General features: G+C 48.8%; 1 protein-coding gene across 4 annotated transcripts in view; it reads left to right on the top strand.

The window, feature by feature from the left end:
• Positions 1 to 22419, top strand: part of BRPF1 (bromodomain and PHD finger containing 1) — a 59508-nt gene that overhangs the window by 20143 nt on the left and 16946 nt on the right. For all 4 annotated transcript variants that reach the window (XM_088473260.1, XM_088473259.1, XM_088473262.1 and 1 more), the window contains 2 exons: positions 7633 to 7945; positions 20901 to 21215. In XM_088473260.1, the coding sequence (XP_088329386.1) occupies positions 7633 to 7945; positions 20901 to 21215 (628 nt within the window). The remainder of the gene's footprint in view (positions 1 to 7632; positions 7946 to 20900; positions 21216 to 22419) is intronic.

The following is a 22419-nucleotide window of genomic DNA, read 5'->3' as shown; positions in this document are numbered from 1 at the left end:
AGGTGGAGGAGGATGCTACTCATGAGGCTTTATTGAGCAGTACAGGCAACAGTGATGAGGCAGGCGCATAGGGGCAAGACCAAGACTGGGTGCAATGTGAAATTCTCTGTGGAGGAGGACATGGCCCTTGTGCAAAAGTCATGAAATCCCACCACATGCTGCCTGGACGAAAGGCTGCCAGCACATCGACCCACTGCAAGAATGCCATCTGGGCGGCAGGCAATATCCCCCAAGACAATAGGCATGCCCGCAATGCTATAAAAGCTACCCTGACTGCATGCCCCTGTGACTCCTGGCTAGGGAAGCAGATGCAGGTATCCATTAGTGGCTGAAATGCCACCATTACCTGAGTTTGGTACCATGATAATGTTGACTGGGATATCCCGAGAAAATTACCAGCAGCCAGAAAGTGCAACATAGTCAGAAGCTTATGCAGAGTGGGAATGTGCTGTGTCAGGGTCTAGGTCCAGTCTGACTTGGTCATACAGATGGAATATGTTGTTGCGGTTCAGCTGGAACATCTGTATGACCTCGCCATCGGCCAATGCGTTCAGGTTCAAGGGCCTCCTAAAAGACTGTGGCCTGAGCAGCCTTGTGGAACCTGCATTACCTCCTGAGCCTGCTCAGTTTTTTACTCTGGAGTCCTTCCAGCCGGCTGGTAGAGCCCCGGAAATCCCGGCCACATGCAGTGAAGAGCACTGGTAGTACATTCTGCCATTTTTGCTTCACACAAATCAATGCAGCTGATTTAGCCCCTTGTATAGGCATCGTCATTGTGCTCTGTGGGCCGAATTCAATTCAGTGCGATGTTGAATAGCCGGGGGAGGGAGCTCCCGCAGCTATTCAATTCAACGCGCTGTGTGCCTTGTCGGGAATGGGTAAAGTCTGAGAATGCCGGTTCTCGCGACTTAACCTGGGTGTTAAGGCGCGGTAACCGGCATTCTCTGACTAAGATGCTGGGCGCGCGGATGTTAGCACCGTGCTAAGCCAGCAAACAGCTGCGCGCCCGGCACTTTTGTTGGATTTCTCCTCGCAGGTGGGTGCGAGAAGAAATCCTTTAGCCGCAAAAACAACGCGGTGTATTGAATATCTGCCGGAGCTCCCTCCCGCGGCTATTCAACATCGCACTGAATTGAATTCAGCCCAGTAATTACAACTTGAAGCACCTGTGAACACATGCAACCACTCTCCTCAGGAGGTAGTCCTATTTGAAGAATCTATTTTGGTGAGAGTGTGGTAATTTCTCGTGCAAGTTTCAAAACTCGATTCTTGGTAAATTTGCATGTTGTATTGTTTCCTATGGAAAGTACTTGCGAGTTTGGCCGACGGTGTATTTGGTCGTGTTTTGTTCATTTCCTGCAAGTTCGCACGTGTGTGCCCTTAGTAAATTTGCGAGTAGGGAAAACTGGCTAAACTTGCATGAGAATGCAATCTCGCCCAAACACGATTCTTAGTAAATGTACCCCCCACTGTTCATTCTAGCACCCTGCACCTGTTCAAACCTGTGCTGTTCCTCTTTCCTGCCTGGGGTGTCGCTCTCTGCTCTGGTGCTTCTAGCACACAGACTGCTTAATCTCAGCAGTTTGTTTCATCAGCTGAGTGTGCTAGAAGCACCAGAACAGTGTGAGACACCCCAGGCAGGTGAGAGGAACTGCACGAGTTGTGACAGGTGCAGGCTGCTAGAAGGAAGACTAGACACCTCCGGCCGTTATGTTTTTCTTCGAGCATTTAATAATTCTTGTACATATTGTGGCAGTTTACAGTCCCCCTCCTTACTGTAATGATGTTTTAAAGAAAGGGGCCTCCTTTATTGCATTGATGGACGGCTCAGTGGACCGTTAGAGAGACTCCTCATCCTCCTCATCATCTTCCTCCGTAAAATCCTGCTATGGTGTTGATAAAATAACCCTATATGCTGCTGTTCTTGGCTGATGCTTGCATCACATTGGAGCGTCTCGTGACAGTTATTAAAGATTTTGGTCTCTTCTTGGGACTAATTGGTCCAAATCTAATATTTTTCCTCTTTAGTTTTTTTTTTTTTTTTTTCCTCCTTCCCCTACACTTTCCTGTTCCTTACAATGGATTCTCTCTTTCCGGTACCTGTATATCCCCCAATTCTGATAATTTTTTGTTGCCCATTATGACCCATTTTAAGCAAAAGATTCATACTTTGAAAAAACTCTTGCTTACTGTCATGGGTTGTATTAACGTGTGTAGAGTAAAGTGGCAGAAGTCATAAGATAGATGCCTAGTACCGTGTAGAACCCCCTCTAGCCCGGCGAACTGCAGCAACTCATCGTGGCATCGATTCCATGAGTGTGACGGAAGACCTCTGGAGAGGTTGTGGATAGCTTCCCACAGCTCCCCGTTGATATTGTAGGTGCAGAATCTTGGGTGCGAATGGACTGCTTCACCATGTCCAATAAATGCATGATTGGGTTCATGTTGGGTAAATGTGGTGGTCACACCATTAGTCGGAACTCTCCAGAATGCTCTCGAACCAATTCTGGACCAACTTGGGACCGATGACACGATACACCACTTGGCCCATCTAGTCTGCCCCATTTTTAAACATATTGTTACCTCAACACTTATTGATCCTTACTTCTTCTGAAGGATATCCTTAGGTCTATCCCATGCATGTTTATATTGCTCAACTGTCCTCTACCACCTCTGATGGGGGCTATTCCGCTTGTCTACTACCCTTTCTGTGAAGTAATTTTTCCTCAAATTTCCCCTGAACCTACCTCCCTCCAGTCTCAGTGCATGTCCTCTTGTTCTAATACTTCTCTTTCTTTGAAGAATGTCTCCTTCCTTTACCTTGTTAAAACCCTTTATATATTTGAGCGTTTCTATCATGTCCCCCCTTTCCCTTCTCTGCTCCAAACTATACATATTAAGATCTTTTAGTCTTTCCTGGTACGTTTTGTGGTGTAGACCTTGCACCACTTTAGTTGCCCTTCTTTGTACAGTCTCTAATATATTAATATCCTTCTGGAGATGTGGCCTCCAGAACTGAACACAGTATTCAAGATGAGGACGTACCAATGACCCAGTGTTCTTCCCAGGCTGTTTTCTGCGGGCGCATCGCCCAGCAGAAACAGCCTACCACCCAGCACTATCCCCCGCCGACCCCTGCTGTGGAACGCTGGCCTCTGAAGTGACCGGAGGCTAAAGCAGCCTCCGATCACTTCAGAGGCAAGCGTTCCCAGTGATGCACTGACGTCACCCGCGACGTGAGGTGCCTGCTCCGCACGCCTGCTGGATCTAGTTAGATCCAGTCAGAGCGAGGCAACGGGAGTGGGGAGCGCGAGCGGCGAGCAAATAAAGGTAAGTTCTGGGCTGAGGCTGGGACCAGGGCCAGAACCAGTCTGGGGGCACTGCCTAAGGGGCACTATTTAAACCTGCTGGCACTGCATAAGGGGCCAGTCTGGGAGCACTGCATAAGGGACACTATTTAAGCCTGGGGGCACTGCATAAGGGACACTATTTAAACCTGGGTGCACTGCATAAGGGGCCAGCATGAGGCACTGCATAAGGGACACTATTTAAGCCTGGGGGTGCTGCGTAAGGGGCCAGTCTGGGGGCACTACATAGGGGCACTACTTCAGTCTGGGGGCATTGCATAAGGGCAAAGCAAAACTACAGGGGGCACTGTATAAAGGGCACAAATACAGGGGGAACTTTATAAAGGGTACAAATACAGGGGGCACTGCATAATGGGCACTTTTGTCTGAGAGCCAGTGGGGGAGCAGCCTGTGACCTGTCGGGCTGGATTGGTAAGGGAGATACCCTTTTTCCTGCGCGCTCGCATAATTGCGAAGGCCCCCACCCGGCTACTTTTTGATTCCACCCGGCTGAAAAAAAATTTCTGGGGAGAACACTGATGACCTATACAGTGGTATTATCACTTCTTTCTGCTACTGATTCCTCTCCCTATGCAACCAAGCATCTGACTTGCCTTCCTCATTGCTTTGTTACAATGTTTGCTTGCCTTTAAGTCACCTGAAATAGTGACTCCTAGATCCCTTTCCTCTTCAGTAGTTTCCAGTATGGTGGCATTAAAACTATATTTAGCCTTTGGATTTTTGAAACCCAAGTGCATGATCCTGCATTTTGTGGCATTAAACTGTAGTTGCCACGTTCTTGACCATTCATCTAGTCTACCTAGATCATCAATCATTTGTTTTACCCCTCCTGGTGTGTCTACCCTGCTGCATACCTTTGTGTCATCTGCAAAAAGGCCTAGTTTCCCTTCAATACCATTTGCAATGTCACAAATAAAGATATTAAAAAGCACTGGTCCCAGTACAGATCCCTGAGGTTCTCCACTGGTGACATTTCCCTCTAGAGACTGCACTCCGATTACTACAACTCTCTGTTTCCTATCCTGCAGCCATGATCTTATCCATTCAACTATCTTTGCATCCAATCCCATCCCATGCTTTCCACTTTATTTAACAGTCTGTGATGTGGAACTGTGTCAAAAGCCTTACTAAAGTCTAGATAAGCTATATCTATGGCCACCTCTTATCTATTTCCTTAGTCACCCAGTCAAAAAAGTCCATATGATTTGTTTGACTTGATCTCCCCCCAGTAAATCCATGCGGTTTGGGATCCTGCAAATTGCTGGATTTGAGATAATCTATGACTCTTTCTTTTAAGAGTGTTTCCATCAATTTCCCTACTACTGATGTAAGGCTCACTGGTCGGTAGTCACTGGTCGGTAGTTGCTTGCCTCTTCCCTGCTTCCACTTTTGTGCAGTGGGACAACGTTTGCTCTTTTCCAGTCCTCTGGAATTACATTATAACAATGGTATATCCTGCTGGAATATACCATTGTTGTGGGGGTACATGAAGTCAATGAAGAGCTGCAAATGGTCATCAGGCAATGCAACGTAGCTCTTACCGATCAATGACGTCTTCAGGCGGACCAGCAGACCCAACCCATGCCACGTGGATACACCCCACGCCATTATGGGTCTGCGCCACACCTGAACCCTGCCATCAGCACAAAACAACTGGAACCGTGACTCATTGGACCACGCCACGTGTTGCCAGTCCTCCAGAGTCCATTTAGTGACGTCACAAGCCCATGTGAGGCGCTGTGTCCAGTGTTTGTAGTGTTAACAGGGGCACTCTGGTGGGTCTTCTGCTCCCATATCCCACGGAAGCTAGAGAACGCTGCACTGACCTGCTGGATATGTGTCTGGTACCTCCTGCGTTGAATGTGGATATGATTTGAGGCAGTGTCACTTGTCTGTTTATCATGGGCAAGTCCGGCCAGAGGCCAGATCATTAAGCACCAGTAATCAGCTACTGCACTGTCTACAGTGGGTGGTAATGCCTGTCATGAGGCTTTTCTGGTATACACCTGACACTGTAGATTGAGGAATGTTAAATGTCCACACAACTTCGGAAATGGAATATCGCATTCGCCGGGCACCCACTATGATGCCCTATTCGATCTCCGATAATTCACGTCGCCTTGCCATGAGCAGCCGGAGTTCAGACTGACTCACGAGATGTCAAATTACATCTGATGCAGGTCTGACACCGGGCCTGATTCAGCAAGGAACGCTTATACGCACACAAGCGGCCGATTGTTGCATTCTGCGCAGGTGTATGCATCGCAGTGTGCTAACTAGCCACTGCAATTGGGACTGCGCAGACCCATCACAGTGTGATTGACAGCAAGTGCCGTTTGTGGCTGGTGACTGGGGGGTGGTCGGCAGAACGCAGGCGTGCCAGTGCGGCATTGCATGGGCGTGCATAAATTAGCCACTGCGATACCATAAGCAGCCAGAAGCCTCATAGCGTGTGCTGAATTTAGCAATTCCTGAGTAAGGTCTGACCTGCCTTAACTGTGCCTGAGGCTGCGATGGTACTCTATTGTACCAATGTTTTCGCAGTCTTGCTAAACATTACGGGTGTGCGTGTAGGGGAAGTGGGCGTTCTTATGTAGTGCTGCGGCGGCATTGCAAACGCTGTGGGTTAGCATAAATAATTAGTAGTAAAACTGCGTGCATACGCTATATTGCGATCTGTAGTGAATGAGGCCCACAGTACGGTGACGACACCTATTTTTACTTTTACATTCCTCTATCCTGTGACTTTTGGCACTTCAGTGCAAAACGGTTATTCAGCCTAAACTTTGGGATCTATCCGCTATATTTCTTCATGTGTCGTCTGATTTGAACAAATTCATTATTATTATTTTTTTTCATAGATCCCTTTCTTACACCTGCTGCGTTATCTCATGTTAATGCTAATTTTATCACTCCAGTTGTCCTAAAGGTCGAGCCCTTGACTTAATGTTTAGCATTTGTTGTTGGAATGTCCTAATGGTTTCTGACTTTGGCTATTGGTTTGGTCAAACATTCGCTCGGCTTCCCCTGGAGACAGTGCAGGAAGAGTAAAGTTATGTTTATTTGGATTGGATGTTGAGCTTTTTTTAATGTTACTACTTAGCGATATGTTTTGGGTCCGTCCACGGTAGCTAAAGTTGTTAATGCCCGCTCGTGGTGTGCATCGGATCTGGCAAATATTTACAAATGGCATGCACTCGTCAATGACACCATAGACCAGGAGCGTTCTGTCTACACTAGTCCTGAAAGCTGTTCCCAATTTACACAAGCTATGGAATAGGTGGTCTCAGTCTCCCCTGGGTCTCCGGAGGCCCGCACGTGAGACCATTATTTACTACTTACCCTCTCCTTTATTTTTATTTGTTTTGATGCCTCCACACAGCAGGACTTTTATTTTATTGTGGCGCTTGTGTTTCCTTTTTATATGTTATTCCTTGAAATTTAATTATTTTTTTTTTGTAATATGTCAGCAACTTGAGCAATATATTTTCTAAAATATTTATTTTGTAAAAAAATTTTTTAATATTTTCTAAAAAAAAAAAAAATACTTGCCACATGTTCAATCCAAAAAGTGGTTCTCTGAAAGGGATATTGGCAATGACAGTAACGCTGTTACTGCATTAGTTCTTTTTTCTATTAAAAGATGCAAAACTGAAACAACAGGAATTTGTGGATGAAGAGGGCATCCTCTTATTGGCTGTGTGGTGATCACATGGTGCTCATATCTCTGCAACAACTGGTGCGTCAGTCACTCCCGGCCCATGGTGCTAAATGAGAACGTGACGCACACAAAAAATAAGCGACAGTTCTTCTAATCATTATCTAGCCTTCTGGATATACTGTCTATCACTGGCATTCTCTGCTCCTTTTTGGCATGTGGTCACCAGAGTTTAGAGGGTGGTTCACCATCTTTTCTAGGTTATGTAGAATCCCCGTTGGAGACCAGTTCTACTAAACTTGTTCTGTTTTGTGCCTCTTAATATTCTTGTCTCCTTGGTGGGCTATTGGTAAACTGAGGGGTTGTCTTGTCTTTAAAAAAAAAAAAAAGTATTAATCAGCCATAATGAGTGGCATGGCTTTAGCTTGTTTGCCAATGGTAACAACATGTTTTTGGTGCTTTGAGCAAGTCTGTAATAATACAAACTATAACATTTATCATTCAACAGGAGCAAGGAACAGCCAGTTATATTATAATGCCTTTTATACTATTGGTTAATCGGCGCAAATGTCGTGTCTTTTAATGCTTTGTGCTGCTTCCTCTCAGGTACCCGACTACCTAGTACACATCAAGAAGCCAATGGACTTTAAGACGATGAAAGCTAACCTTGAAGCGTTCCGCTACCAAAACTTTGACCAGTTTGAGGAGGACTTCAACCTAATAGTCAACAACTGCATAAAGTACAACGCCAAGGACACCATATTCTACCGTTCAGCAGTCCGGCTCCGAGAGCAGGGGGCGGCCGTCATCCAACAGGCACGTCGGCAGGCGGAAAAGATTGGGATTGACTTTGAGACTGGAATGCACTTACCCCAAGTCACCATAGGAAATGAGACTGGGCGTCATGGCAGAGAGAACGGTAAGTGAAACGTTTGATAGCCGCTCTACGCTGCGATTACTGAATCCATAATGGGTCATGAAGCCCAAAACACCAATGTTATTTTATATAAAAGTTTTGCTAACAACATTGACAAATGTATATGCAGAAATTCACATTTCCTGATGTATTATTTTAGCTGTGGATTTATATAGTCCAGGTGTTGTTATTTATTTCTTGCTGCATTGGGTACTGATGTACTGTATATGGAAAGCAGCTTTGTCTCGTACCCCAGGGCAAGGAAATTAAATAGGAGTTTTATACTCTTGTTAAATCTTTCACTTTGAGTCCAGTTAGGGGCATTAGAGACGTTTGGGTTTAGCATTGCCCCATGCTGAAGCTTGTCCATAGCTCCTCCCTGCAGTGACCTCCGTTTAACCAAGCCTCACAGGACAGGATAGAGACAAACCAACAAGAAGGAAAAGAACAAAAGTACTACTTCAATATCCAATAACAAAACAGAAAGGAGACCAAGAGCGTAAAGGGCAGGTGTTCAGCGTCCTCCAATGAACGTAAGGGATTTAACGGAAGTATAAAAATTCTCTTTTCTTCATCCAGTTGAGGGAAGCTGGAGATGTTGGGGACGTCCCAAAGCTGCCTCTACAGGTGGTTACGCTCTATGGAAGCAGCAAAGCACTTTCCTTCGAGAACAGGCATCCCTGGGTGCAAATATTTGAAACCTGTAGAACCTTGTGAATGTATGAACAGGTAGTGGCCCTACACAACTGCTTAGCTGAGGGTCTGTGCCGCGCCACCCACAAGGCATTCGCTGATCTGGTAGAATGTGTCACGAGATTTTCAGGAACCGGCCGTACTGCCCAACCGTAAGCCGAATGGATGGTCAAGGCAATCCACCTAGCAATGGTCTGCTGGTAGGGCTGGCCAACCACTCTCCCGAGAAGACCAAGAGCTCCTCTGTTGTGCAGCCATCACTAGTCCCCAGAGCAGTCCTGGCCACTTCCAATGAAAGAAGAGAGCCCTTTTATGTCAATATCCTGATTAAGCTCCCGTACACCGCTGCATACACCTTGCGGAATGTTAGAAATAAAAGATGACAAAGTGAAAAGGGAGGGACTGCTTTTGGCTGATGGTCACTTCACACTTGTGCCAAGTATTCAAGACATTCACAGGGTTTTTTTCATGGAGGCATTAATCATCCCCTCCTTTGTATAGGAGTACCGTCCAGGCTTTTGTCTCTTGCCTGACATTACAAAAAGTAGCAACCAGCCACAGGACAATCACATTAACACAATCTGGAAAGGAAATTTCTACTTCAGGGTCCATAGGGGGTCCACAGGGTTGACCTTGGGGATATAGCTGGATCAGGATCCATGGGCACCACACAGTTAAGCTTTTAGCTCCCAGGATGCACTTGGGTCCTCCTCTATACCCCGCCCCCGAGCCACAGGCACCTCAGTGTAAGCTGGTGCCCGGCCGGACTCGGTCACCGCGCAGGGGGGCTGCAGGAGCAGCCCCCAGAAGCTTTTTATTTTCTAATAGATTTTATTTATTTTAGTTTCTCTTTTTACTACAGACGGCAGCGAAGGGCTGTCTGTACAGACGCCCACGCTGCCGCTCTGATCCCCGACTGGCGCCGCGACGCCAGTACTGATCTGGGGATCGCGGCGGGAGGACAGAGTCCGTACTAGCCGGACTCTGTCTACCTCCCAGGACTGCTGCCGGAGTCGCCGGGGATTCAGGTAAGCCGCGCGTCGCTGGCTAGCGGCGGCGCGCGGAATACCTTAAATGCAGTCCTTTAGCCTCCGGTCCTGGGGACAGACCGGAGGCTGCTGGCAGTGGCGGCGGGCCCCCCCCATAACCCGTGGGACCACAAGACCACCAGGGATAACCGGCAAGCGGGAAGCCAGCATCCCTGGGGTTAATGGCCAGCCAGGGGAGGAAGCCTTCCCTGTTCAGCGGCTCCTCCCCTCAGCTCAGCGCGCTTTTCAGCCTGCATGTCTAGCGTCCCTGAGCTGCAGTTCACTCGGCCACTCCTCCTCTGAGGTCTCTGGCGGCCATTTTTTTTTCTACATGTGGCAGCGCAGATCCCTCAGGGAGCACGCGGACCGGTCCCCCTGTGTACCTCTCCCCTGTTAGGACGGCGTACACAGCACTATAGCCCTCCCAGACACTGAATCTGGGCGGTTGAGTGTAGTGTAAAGGTGCAGTGAGTATATCTTCCTGCATGGTATGTGACTTTTGCTAGTGCTGCTGTCTGTATTTTTCTCTTATTACTGTCAGCTTATATCTATCTCTTTCCTTCTTCCTTAGCCCTACAGGTGTGGAGGAGGGGCTTTTCTACTAACCTCACATATATAAATCAAGTATTTGTGAGGTCTGTCACATACAGTTGTGTGCTACACAGTGCCATATTCAGGACTGTTGTTCAGCACACAGGGAAGTGCAGTTGTTTTTTCCTCTATTGCCATATATATTTTGTGTGTACATTATATTTGGTTATGTCTGAGGGTGAAGTTGAGCACTCCGGGACTCCAGTGTTGTTTTCCTGCAGGCGCTGCTCTGCGGGATCACATAGGGAAGAGGCATCTCTGGATGGCCTTTATGAGCGGTGTCAGTTGACTCCTGGTCAATCCAGACCCCCTATGACACAGGAGCCACCATGGGCTATGTTTTCACAGGTGCTGGTGTCTCTGGCGGACCGCCTTGCGGCTCCGTCTGCTGTCCCTACGAGGACTCTGTCCCAGCCTACCATTTCCCATTACCAGTGTACCCCGCAATTATTGCAGAGTTCCTCTGGGTCACAGACTGTGGACCCTTATTCAGGATTGCCTATCTATTTTCAGGCCACTCCTGCTACACAACAGTCTGTGGTGCCTTTCCAGACCAATGTGGCAGCTCCTCCACCATGGGTGGACGTGCTCTCCAGTTCAGTCCAGAGTCTGGCAGCTGCATCTTCGACTTTTCAGTCGATGCTGCACAATGACAGGTCTGCAGGGGCGTCTAAGCGTGCACATAAGTTGCATGCGGCGCAGATTTCGGACACTGAGGGGTCCTCAGATGAGGGTGATGTCCAGGACGACTCCGATTCGTACACCTCGGCTCAGGAGTTGGAATCTCGGTCATCTATTAATGTACGAGCTCTGGTTAGGGCGGTGCGTGCCATTCTCCTAATAGAGGATGAGGCACCTGATCCTAAGTAGAAATTCCCTAGTTTAAAAAAAAAAAAAAAAAAAACTAAGGTGACTTCGGCGGTATTCCCCCTATCTGATCAATTAACGGATCATATGGCGGTGGCTTGGCAGACACCCAGTAAGAGATTTGTGCCTCAAAAGAGGTTGGCTTCCAATTATCCATTCCCGGAGGCGCATTGTAGGAAGTGGGTAGCTCCACCGGCGGTGGATTCCCATGTCACACGCCTTATTAAGAGTGCTACGCTGCCAATACCGTCAGTTTCCTCGTTAAAGGATCCCACGGACAGAAAGGTTGAGGCTTGCCTTAAGTCTATTTATTCCCTCTCGGGAGCAATTGCTTGCCCGTCCAGGGCCATTTCCTGGTGGCTAAGGCCATTAGGGTTGGGCCAATGCCTTAGGGGACACTTTTCCTGAGGATACTCAGGAAGTCCAGAGGGCATTACTAGGACAGATGAGTGATGCGGCTTCTTATATTGGAGAAGCTTCCTTGGACGCTAGTCTGCTAACCTCTAGTGTGTCGGCTGCGGCTGTGCATGCCCGCCGCTCCTTATGGCTGAGGTCCTGGAGAGCAGACGCTGATTCAAACAAGGGCCTGGAGGCCTTACCTTTTAATGGGGAATTACTTTTTGGTCGAGACTTGGATAGGATCGTGGATAGACTGGCTAGGTCCAAGAAACAAGCTTAGAGTGCCAGGCGTCCCTCTTCCAAACAGGAAGATAAGCCTTCCGCCTGATGGGACGGGCCTCCCTCTGGGGGATCCCAGAGGGGAGGCCGACTTCTTCATTTCGCCCAGAGCTGGTTCAATACCACCACCGATGCCTGGGTGCGAGAAGTGGTCTCCCAGGGGTACGCCCTGTCTTTTCGGCGCAGACCGCCTCACTAGTTTTTCTGCACGAGTCCTTCTCAGGACATAGCCAAGGCTATGCTGATCAGGGAAGCTATAGACTCCTTGCTGACTGCAGGGGTCATTGTACCTGTTCCACAATCTCAGCATGGGATGGGGTACTATTCTGCTGTTTCTGGTACAGAAACCCAATGGCTCCCATCGACCCGTTCTAAATTTAAAGTCTTTGAACAGGTTTCTCAGGATTCCCAGGTTCAGAATGGAAACCTTGTGTTCCATAATTCTGGCTATGGAACCAGGGGATTACATGGTCTCCCTGGATATCCAGGACGCTTACCTCCATGTGCCGATAGCAACGTCACATCAGAGGTGTCTGCGGTTCGCTCTGTTGCACCGTCACTACCAGTTCCGGGCTCTCCACAGCGCCGAGGGTGTTCACCAAGGTGATGGCAGTTATGGCTGCCCACCTTCGGAACCAGGGGGTACGGTTGTTAGCGTATCTGGACGACCTCCTATTGCTGGCAAGCTCTCCGGAGGTTCTGCTGCAACATCTCCAACTGACGGTGGCTTGTCTGCAGATGCACGGGTGGTTAATAAATTGGAGGAAGTCATCCCTGATCCCATCTCAGCAGAGGGTCCATCTGGGGGCCCTCCTAGACTCTCATCAGCAGCGGATCTTTCTAACTCCAGAAAAGGTATCTTCCCTACAGTTGCGGATACGCAGTTGCCTGGATTGTGCCAGTCTTTCGGTACACTCGGCAATGAGAGTGCTGGGTTCCAGGGTGTCGGCATTCGACATGGTGGAATTTGCCCAGTTTCACTCCAGGCCTCTGCAGAGGCTGATTCTAGCAAACTGGAATGGGTTGCCTCACCGGATCCGGTCACAGACCCTGGTGCTATCTCCGGATGTACGACAGTCCCTGAATTGGTGGCTTTAAACAGCTCACCTTCTCGAGGTTCGCCCCTTTTGGATCCCGGACTGGGTTCGGCTCACGACAGATGCCAGTCTTCGGGGTTGGGGGGCGGTGACAGGCTCCTTGTCACTTCAGGGTCGTTGGACAGCGGAGGAAGCGGCTCTCCCCATTAATGTTCTGGAACTAAGAGCCGTGTACAGGGCTCTGCAGTCGGCCGGCACCACTCTTCACGGAAGGGCGGTGCAAGTGCAGTCAGACAACGCCACCACGGTGGCGTACATCAATCACCAGGGAGGAACTCGCAGCCGGGCTGCGATGGCAGAAGTGTCTCACATCCTAACCTGGGCGGAGTGCCACTTTCCAGCGATCTCTGCAGTCTTCATTCCCGGAATCCTCAATTGGGAGGCAGACTTCCTCAGCCGTTACGACGTGCATCCAGGGGAATGGTCGCTTCATCCAGAGGTATTCCAACTACTCATGGACAAGTAGGGACTGCCGGAGATGGACTTGATGGCCTCTCGTCACAGTCACAAGTTGCCCGTGTACAGGTCAAGGACAAGGGACGACGGCGCCAGTCTGGTGGACGCTCTGTAGGTCAGATGGACGTTTCAGCTGGCATATCTGTTTCCTCCGATATCCCTTCTGCCTTGGGTCCTGCGCAAGTTCTATCAGGACGGAGGCACTCTGGTACTGGTGGCCCCAGCGTGGCCAAGACGTCCGTGGTACTCCAACCTACAGAGTCTGTCCATCGACGTTCCGTACCTTCCTCCTCAGCGGCAGGACTTGTTGTCTCAGGGGCCCTACCTTTACCCGGATCTGGGTCGTCTGTCTTTGACGGCGTGGCTCTTGAGACGGCCGTCTTAAGGTCCCGGGGCTTTTCTAGTTCCGTTATTTCCACCATGCTGAGGGCACGCAAGCCTGCTTCTGCAAGGATTTACCATAGAGTGTGGCACACGTACTTTCAGTGGTGTGAGTCCAGAAACTTATGATCCTCAGGTATTCAGAGTTTCAAGGATTCTGGCTTTTCTTCAGTCGGGTTTGGACTTAGGTTTACGCCTTTCCTCTCTGAAGGTGCACGTGTCTGCTTTATCGGTTTGGTACCAACGTAGAATTGCTATGTTACCGGACGTACAGACTTTTTTTCCGGGGTGTTCTCAGGATTCTCCTGGCTATTGCTTCAGCAAGGAGGGTTTCCGAGTTGGGGGCACTTTCATGTAGTCCCCCCTTCTTAATTATTTTCTCCAGGACAGAGCAGTGCTTCGCACTCGTCCTGAGTGTTTACCTAAGGTTGTCTCTAAGTTCCATATCAATCAGGAACTGGTGGTCCCAGCCTTTCAGTCCCCTGATCTTACAGCAGGGGAGACTTCGTTGGACATTGTCCGTGCTCTCAGAGTTTATGTTGATCGGACTGCTTCTGTTCGAAAGTCCGACTCCTTGTTTGTCCTCTTTGGTTTTCATAAGAGGGGTTGGCCTGCCAACAACCAGACTTTGGCCCGTTGGTTTTGTTCTGTTATTAGGGAGGCTTCGATACGAGAGCATTTACCTGTTCCAGCCTCTGTTAAGGCTCATTCCACTCGTTCTGTGGGCCCTTCTTGGGCTGCTAAACGTGGTGCCTCAGCTGTTCAGCTGTGTAAGGCAGCCACTTGGTCTTCGGTTCAAACGTTTCTAAGATTTTATGCGTTTGACACCTTTGCCTCTCAGGATGCATCCTTCGGGCGCAGGATTCTCCTTTCTGCACAGGAGCGTCCCCGCCCTTAGTTGAACTGCTTTGGGACATCCCCAAGGTCAACCCTGTGGACCCCCTATGGACCCTGAAGTAGAAAACAAGAGATATGGTAAGAACTTACCTTTGTTATCTCTGTTTCTACGAAGTCCATAGGGTCCACAGGGCGCCCGCCCTGACGCACCTGGCTTCTAATGGGCTGTGTTGCTGGTCACCGGTATTTCCGTCTCCTTTTTCTGTGAGTATGGTTTCTTGTGTGTTCCAGTCTTCCTTCTCTCTGTTCCATATTCTCCTCCGGCCTAGGCTGCTTACCAACTGAGGTGCCTGTGGCTCGGGGGCGGGGTATAGAGGAGGACCCAAGTGCATCCTGGGAGCTAAAAGCTTAACTGTGTGGTGCCCATGGATCCTGATCCAGCTATATCCCCAAGGTCAACCCTGTGGACCCTATGGACTTCGTAGAAACAGAGATAACAAAGGTAAGTTCTTACCATATCTCTTGTTTTTCACCTGCAAGACAGCCGATAGAGCCCGGTAAAACTGAGGGAATTAACCACTCCGATAAAACCACCACCAAATTAGCTACCTTACTGTGGACAGGATACGTGCAGTGTGAGAGAGTCCTCAAGGGAGTAGGTGCATGATGAGGGAATAAACCTCTACCCCAAGGACCAAGTTCTAAGATGGTGACTAACGTCAAGGGCCAACTCCCTCAGTCACCTTCGTCCCTAATGGTGGGCTTTTCTACTTCAGGGTCCATAGGGCTTCACAGGGAGACAATGGGCTGTAGATGGGACTTGGTGGACCGGACACCAACAGCAAAGCTTTTCAATCCCAGGATGCTCCTGTCCTTCCCCCTATACCCCGCCCACAGCCTGAGGGCAACTCAGTTTCCTTGGTGTCCGGCAGGAGCTGGATCACCGTTTTAACATGGGGCTGCTATTAAGCAGCCCAAACTTAATTTTATGATTTTATTTTAATTCTACTAATGATCAGCTGCACGGGACAGTCCTTGGGACGTCTGCACTGCTCCTCCATTACCCCTCCGCGGCGCCGTGACTCCAGCCCTCGGCTAGGTACTCTTGGCGGGGCTCTGAGGGGGACCTAGCTAGCAGAGGCTCACCCGGACCCCAGACTGCAGCCGGAAATCAAGGGGACGGGTTAGGCGGATCCCCGAAAGCGGGGACCCGCGTGTCTGCGCAGTTTTCCCTACGGTCTTAGGAGACAGACCGGAGGCACTGACGTGGACACCGGTTCGTCCAGGACTCCACTAGACCATCAGGGCATTACTAGCACTGGCGCAGGGCAGGTGTAAGGCCAGGGGACCCGGTGGTTAAAGTCAGTATAGGGGAGAAGGCGTTCTTCCTCCGGCCCCTCCCCCGGCTCAGGGCGCAATTCCACTGCGGTCTTGCTGCTGCTCCCTCACCCTCCTCCTCCTCTGAGACTCACGGCAGCCGTTTTCTGCATTCAGGCTTCTCATACTACATATCGCTGTTGTGCACTACACTGTGCCATGTTACACAGACATCTGGGTTGCTCACTGCACTGTGTCAGATTGTGTGTTACATTATTCTTGCAGCCATGTCAGGCAGAGGCAATAATGACATTCAGCCTGCTCCTCCCACTCTGGTGTCTTGTAAGTCCTGCTCAGCAGGCTTAACTTCAGAGGACCTCATTCAAGATGGTCTTTGTGCATCTTGCTATACTGCCCCAGGCCCATCAGCCCCGATGTCCTCTCCTCAGGACCCACCCTGGGATACTTTTTCACAGGTGCTGGCAAAAGTTGCGGACCATCTAACGGTCACTGTGGTAGCTTCCCCTATGGGATGGCCACAGCAGGTACTCCCTGCAAATCCTTTGTCTCCCCCATGGGTAGACATACTTTGTACCTCGGTACAGAGTCTGGCGGATACCTCTACAGCCTTTCAGCAAATGCTGCAAAAAAAGAGACCCTTACCTAGTAAATCTACTAAGCGCGCTGTGTTATCTTCCCACTCCACCCAGCTATCAGATTCTGATTTTATCATCTGGGGAGGCAGTAGACGCAGACCTCTCTCACTCTGACTCACCCTCGGGATACGAATTGAATATACATGCACTTGTGAGAGCTGTAAAATCTATTCTTCATATAGATGAGACAGAAACAGCCATCTTTTAAACAACAAAAGGTAATTTTACCATAATTTCCCCACTCCGATCAGCTATCTGATCATATGAGTGAGACGTGGAATATGCCCAATAAAAGATTTCAACTGCCTACATGTTTAAGCTCCTTTTACCCTCTTCCCTCTACTGATTGCACTAAATGGGAAGTTCCCCCAGCAGTGGATTCCCATGTGACACGTCTAGTCAAAAATGCTACCTTACCCATCCATACTGCAACCTCCTTGAAGGAGACTACGGATAGAAGGAAGCTTGTCTAAAATCTATATACTCTCTTACAGGAGCTATTACTCGTCCTGCTAGGGTTACGGCCTAGGTGGCTAAAGCCATTGAGAGTTGGGCAGAGGCCCTAGAAGAGACGTTTCCCTCTGATGTTTTGAGGGAACAGCTGTCCTACATATCTTACATTAGAGATGCAGCCTCCTTTTTGGGTGAAGCGTCTATGGATACGGCTATCCTAGCCTCCAAGGCATCTGCCATTTCTGTAGTAGCCCGCCGTATTGTTTGGCCCCGCTCAGATGCAGAATCTAAAAAGGCTCTGGAGTCTGTGCCTTATTCAGGGGATATCCTGTTTAGCCCAGAATTGGACAAAATTGTGACTACCTTGGCAGCTTCCGACACGGCATTCCTGCCCTCTGCATATAATGCGAAACCTTGGACGTCATCCTTTTGGTCCTTTTGTCCTCAAGGAAAAGTTAAAGGCCAGTCCTTTTCAAGCCATCAACTAAGGCTTCCAAGCCTAGAACCAAACAGATCTGGGCTATTCGACGTTCACCTACTAAATCTGAGGACAAGCCTTCAGTGTGACGGGACGGGCCTCTCCCTGGGTGGGAGGCAGACTTCAATTCACCCAGTTCTGGCGTCAGACCACAACAGATGCCTGGGTAAGAGAAATGGTGTCCCACAGATATATGCTCTCTTCCTCCTGGGGCCCAAGCAAGGCCCTGCTGCTCTAAAAGGCCATTCAGTCCTTACTGCTCCTCAGGAGGTAAATAAAAAGTACCCTTTTCTTAGGCCAATGAGACTCGTTGAGCTTCTGAACTATACTCAACCTCAAGTTTCTGTTATCAGGGTGTCCAGGTTTCGTATGGAAACCCTCCACTCTATTATCTTGGCTATGGAGCCTGGGGACTTTATGGTGTCTCTGGACATTCAGGATGCTTACCTACATGCACCTATAGCGCCTTCTCATCAACAACATATCCGGTTTGCTATACTACAACAACATTACCAATTTCAGGCTCTGCCTTTTGGCCTTTCTACGGCTTCTCTGGGCTTTACCAAGATCATGGCAGTTATGGCGGCCTATCTTTGTCGTCAAGGGATCAGACTGTACCCATAGTTAGACAACCTCTTGCTGTTGGCCAGCTCCCCAGAAATTCTTCACCTGCATCTACAGATAATCATTGCCTTTCTACAGACACATGGTTGGCTGATCAACTGGAAAAAATCTTCTGTGACACCTTCTCAAAGAATGGTACATCTGGGAGCCCTCCTGGAGAATCTTCCTAACGGCAGACAAAATCCCGGCATTACGGCAACTGGTGCACAGACTACTACACAGTCGCCAAGTGTCAATTCACTCTGCAATGCAGACCCTGGGATCCATGGTGTCCACCTTCGACATGGTGGAGTTCGCTCAGTTTCACTCCAAGCCCCTACAGCTGGAACGGGCTGTCTCATCTGCTCAGATCCCAGATGATGAGACTCTCCCCAGAGGTTTGCCTGTCTCTGGCCTGGTAGCTACAGTCGTCCCACTTGAACAAGGGATGCCCCTTTTAGATCTCGGACTTTCAGCTTCTGGTAGACAAATGGGGTCTACCAGATGTGGATCTCATGGCCTTAAGACACAACCACAAACTTCCAGTGTATGGAGCTAGGACAAGGGACCCCAACACGACCTTCGTGGACGCATTATCTGTGAGGTGGACCCTCCATTTGGCGTATCTCTTCCCTCCAATATCCCTTCTTTCTTGAGTTCATCGGACGTTCAAACAGGAAGGGGGCACAGTCCTGTAGCTCTGGCTTGGCTAAGACGCCATTGGTACTCTGACCTTCAAGGTCTCTCCATAGACTTTCCTCTACAACTTCCTTTACAACCAGACCTGTTGTCTAAGGGTCCCTGTCTACATCCGGACCTGGCCCGTCTGTCTTTAACAGCTTGGCTCTTGAGACATCCCTCCTAAGGTCTAAGGGATTTTCTAGCTTTGTGGTCCAGACAATGATCAGAGCTCGTAAACCGGTTTCGGTCAGGATTTGTTACCGGGTATGGCATACATATTTCCGGTGATGTGCCCCTAGAAACTATGACCCTCGAGTTTTTAAAGTTTCTAGAATAATTGCTTTTCTTCGGGCTGGTTTGGATCTTGGACTCCGTCTAGCATCTCTGAAAGTGCACGTCTCTGGTCTGTCCATCTTGTACCAGCGCAAAATTGCTCCTCTACCGGATGTTCACACCTTCCTGCTGGGTGTTCTACTTATACAACCTTCCTTTGTTCCTCCTGTGGCTCCGTGGGATTTGTCAGTGGTTCTCCACGCACTTCAGGAACCTCCATTCGAACCCTTAGAATCAGTGGATGTCAAGTGGCTCACTGCGAAGACTGTTTCTTCTGGCTATAGCATCTGTCCGTAGGGTATCGGATTTAGGGGAGCTTTCATGTTGCTCCCCCTTTTTAATTTAAACAGGGATGTTTTTAGAACGCACCCGCGCTTCCTTCCCAAAGTGGTTTCTTGCTTACACATTAATGAGTAAATTGTGGTCCCGGCCTTTCAATGACCAGACCTCTCGGCAGGTGAGGCCTCTTTGGATGTGGTTCGTGCTCTGAAGATTCACGTGGACCGTTCTAGTTCCATCAGGAAATCAGACTCCCTCTTCTTCTTATGGATGGCCAGCTAACAAACAGACTGGCCAGATGGATTCACATGACTTATCTCACAGGCTTATGCGCAGACTGGCCTTCCTGTGCCAGCTACAGTATCTGCTCATTCTACTCGCTCTGTGGTCCCCCTCCGTGGGCAGCCCGGTGCGGCGCCCCTGCTGAACAACTATGCAAGGCGGCTACGTGGTCTTCTGTCCACACCTTTCTTAGGTTCTATGCCTTTGATACATTTGCCACTCAGGATTCTTCCTTCAGGCAAAGGGTTCTCCTCTTAGCTCAGGAGCGTCCCTGCCCTTTAACAACGGCTTTGGGACATCCCCATTGGCTCCCCGTGGATCCTGAAGAAAGGAGAGTTATGGTAAAACTTACCCTTGACAACTCTTTCTTTGAAGTCCATAGGCTCCACATGGCATCCTGGGTGTCTTCTCTTGGTCACTTGTTTCCTTCTCTGCGTGAGAGTGATTCTTCAGTGTACCAGTCTTCCTTCTCTCCTGTCCTGCTCCTGCCTTAGGCATGTTAACAAAACTGAGTTGTCCTCAGGCTGTGGGCGGGGTATAGGGAGAAGGACCGGAGCATCCTGGGATTGAAAAACTTTGCTGTTGGTATCCGGTCCTCCAAGGTCCACCTACACCCCATTGTCTCCCTGTGGACCCTATGGACTTTGAAGAAAGAGAGTTAACAAGGGTAGGTTTTACCATAACTCTCCTTTTTCTGTCAACGATAAGCCTCACCTGGTTTTGCCTATCCATTTGCCGACTCCATGCAGCACAGGAGCCCCAGTGACAGTCTTCAGTGACTGCTCTCCTTGGAAGGTACACCTCCAGATCCCACTCCTAGCCTCTCACTGCTGTCAGCGATGTATGTGACCTCCGTGTAGAAATCTTCTGACCACTGCTGCAGCAGCAACCTGGAGAAGCCCCCACAGCAAGGGTGTGGAGGAGGAGGAGCTATGGGCAGGCTTCTGATTTAAAGGTCTCATGCCTTTGGATCAATGCTATATCTCAATGAGCTGTTCATTATTTCACATTATAGGGAGTCCGGAAGGCCAACCCATCAACTACCAGATATACATTTCTAAAATTAACAAAAATAATCAAAAACTATAACGTGGATGAATAAGTATCACATGTCTGTATGCAAATGGGTCTCCGGTATCTTTTGCTCACTGACTGTAATGCATTACATTTATTCGCTATGATTTTAGACTTTTGCTAAATCCTTTCTAAATAATTTCTAACTCCTTTTATTATGCGATTTCCCTCTAGACTTTCAGCGGACTCTCTCCGACAACCGCAAACCCCTCCCTCTGGAAGAACAACTGAAAGTCCAGCTGGCGCGGCTGGACGAGGTGAACGCGGGCAAGCAGAGCATAGGACGAGCGCGCCGGGCCAAGATGATCCGCAAGGAGATCACGTCCATCCGCCGTAAGATGGCACATCAGCAAGAGTCCAGAAGGGACGGAGCCGCCGAGCGGCACAGCTCCACCAGGAGGGGCGCCCTGCCTTTGCACGGCCCTTCTGAGAAGGATGGACAGACGGACAGTGCTGCAGAAGAGAGCAGCAGTCAGGAGACGGGGAAAGGTACTGACCTGTGTTAGTTGACTGCTTTTTGTTCTCAGGGGCCCTCTTCTGCAGCTCTGTTTTAGTTTTTCAGCTCTGTTTACATATATGTGTGTGATTGTTTATGTAGCACTTTCCTTCTTTTTTATTTTTATATCAGAGATAGGCAATGTGTGCCTTTCACAGCTGTGGTGGAACGCCAGGTCCCAGCGGGCTTAGGCAGAGACTTATCTGGGAACCACGCGTTTCCTAATACTTTATATCATGTGCACTTGGTTTATGTATGACTAAATGGAAAAACATCATTCGTCTGTGTTTTATACTGGGGTATTTTTTTTTTTACTTGGGTTTTTTTGTACTTGCCTAATTTCCTTCTGGATATGAAAATGCTGCTATATTTGTTGGTTAGGAGAAATCACTTGTTTAGATTTGCCTCTGGTACCTTTTTTTATATTACTGTAGACCCATCACATGCTCACAATAGAGGCAGCCAATTTAAGGGCTGAACCATCATTCATCTCTTATGTTCATCACGCCTCTGACATCACTAGTTGCTAGGGAAATGATTGGCTGTATTTCGAAAATATAGGTTCAACGCACAAACAGGACTGTCTTCACTGGGTATTGGCGAATGGTCCACTTTTATATAAGGTCTATTAAACAGGCCCGGGTCATAAAGTTACTGCATTTACTTAAGTGTATGAAGACTTGAGGTTTCCATTACAGGTACTGTTAGATGCACTCTGCTAGAGATGGTATCTAGCCAATCATGAAATATAGAGTAGGAACAATATTCACAAAGCAGACCCTTTTAGGGTAGACTTATGCTCTAAAAATGCTATATTTGTCTTTACATTTTATGGGGTACATTTGGTGTTCATTCTAGCACCCTGCATTAGTCACAACCCATGCAGTTCCTCTTTCCTGCCTGGGGTGTCACTCTATGCTCTGGTGCTTCTAGCACACTCAGCTGATGCAACAACCTGCTGAAATACAAACCAGAGTGTACTAGAAGCACCAGAGCAGAGAGCGACACCCCAGGCAGGAAAGAGGAACTGCACGGGTTGTGACAGGTGCAGGGTGCTAGAATGCACACTACTTATTAACAACATTGAGTGAAAGCAATGGTCACTGATGGCAACCAGTAAGAGAACTGGCTTTCATTAGTTCGACAGTCAAAGGAGAAATCCGATTGCTCTTTAGCACAGTGTTATTAAACAGTCTT

The sequence above is a fragment of the Taudactylus pleione genome, unplaced genomic scaffold (assembly GCF_031769625.1).
Source record: "Taudactylus pleione unplaced genomic scaffold, aTauple2 ptg000133l, whole genome shotgun sequence".
Lineage (NCBI taxonomy): Eukaryota > Metazoa > Chordata > Amphibia > Anura > Myobatrachidae > Taudactylus > Taudactylus pleione.
This window is presented reverse-complemented; position numbering and strand designations above follow the sequence as displayed.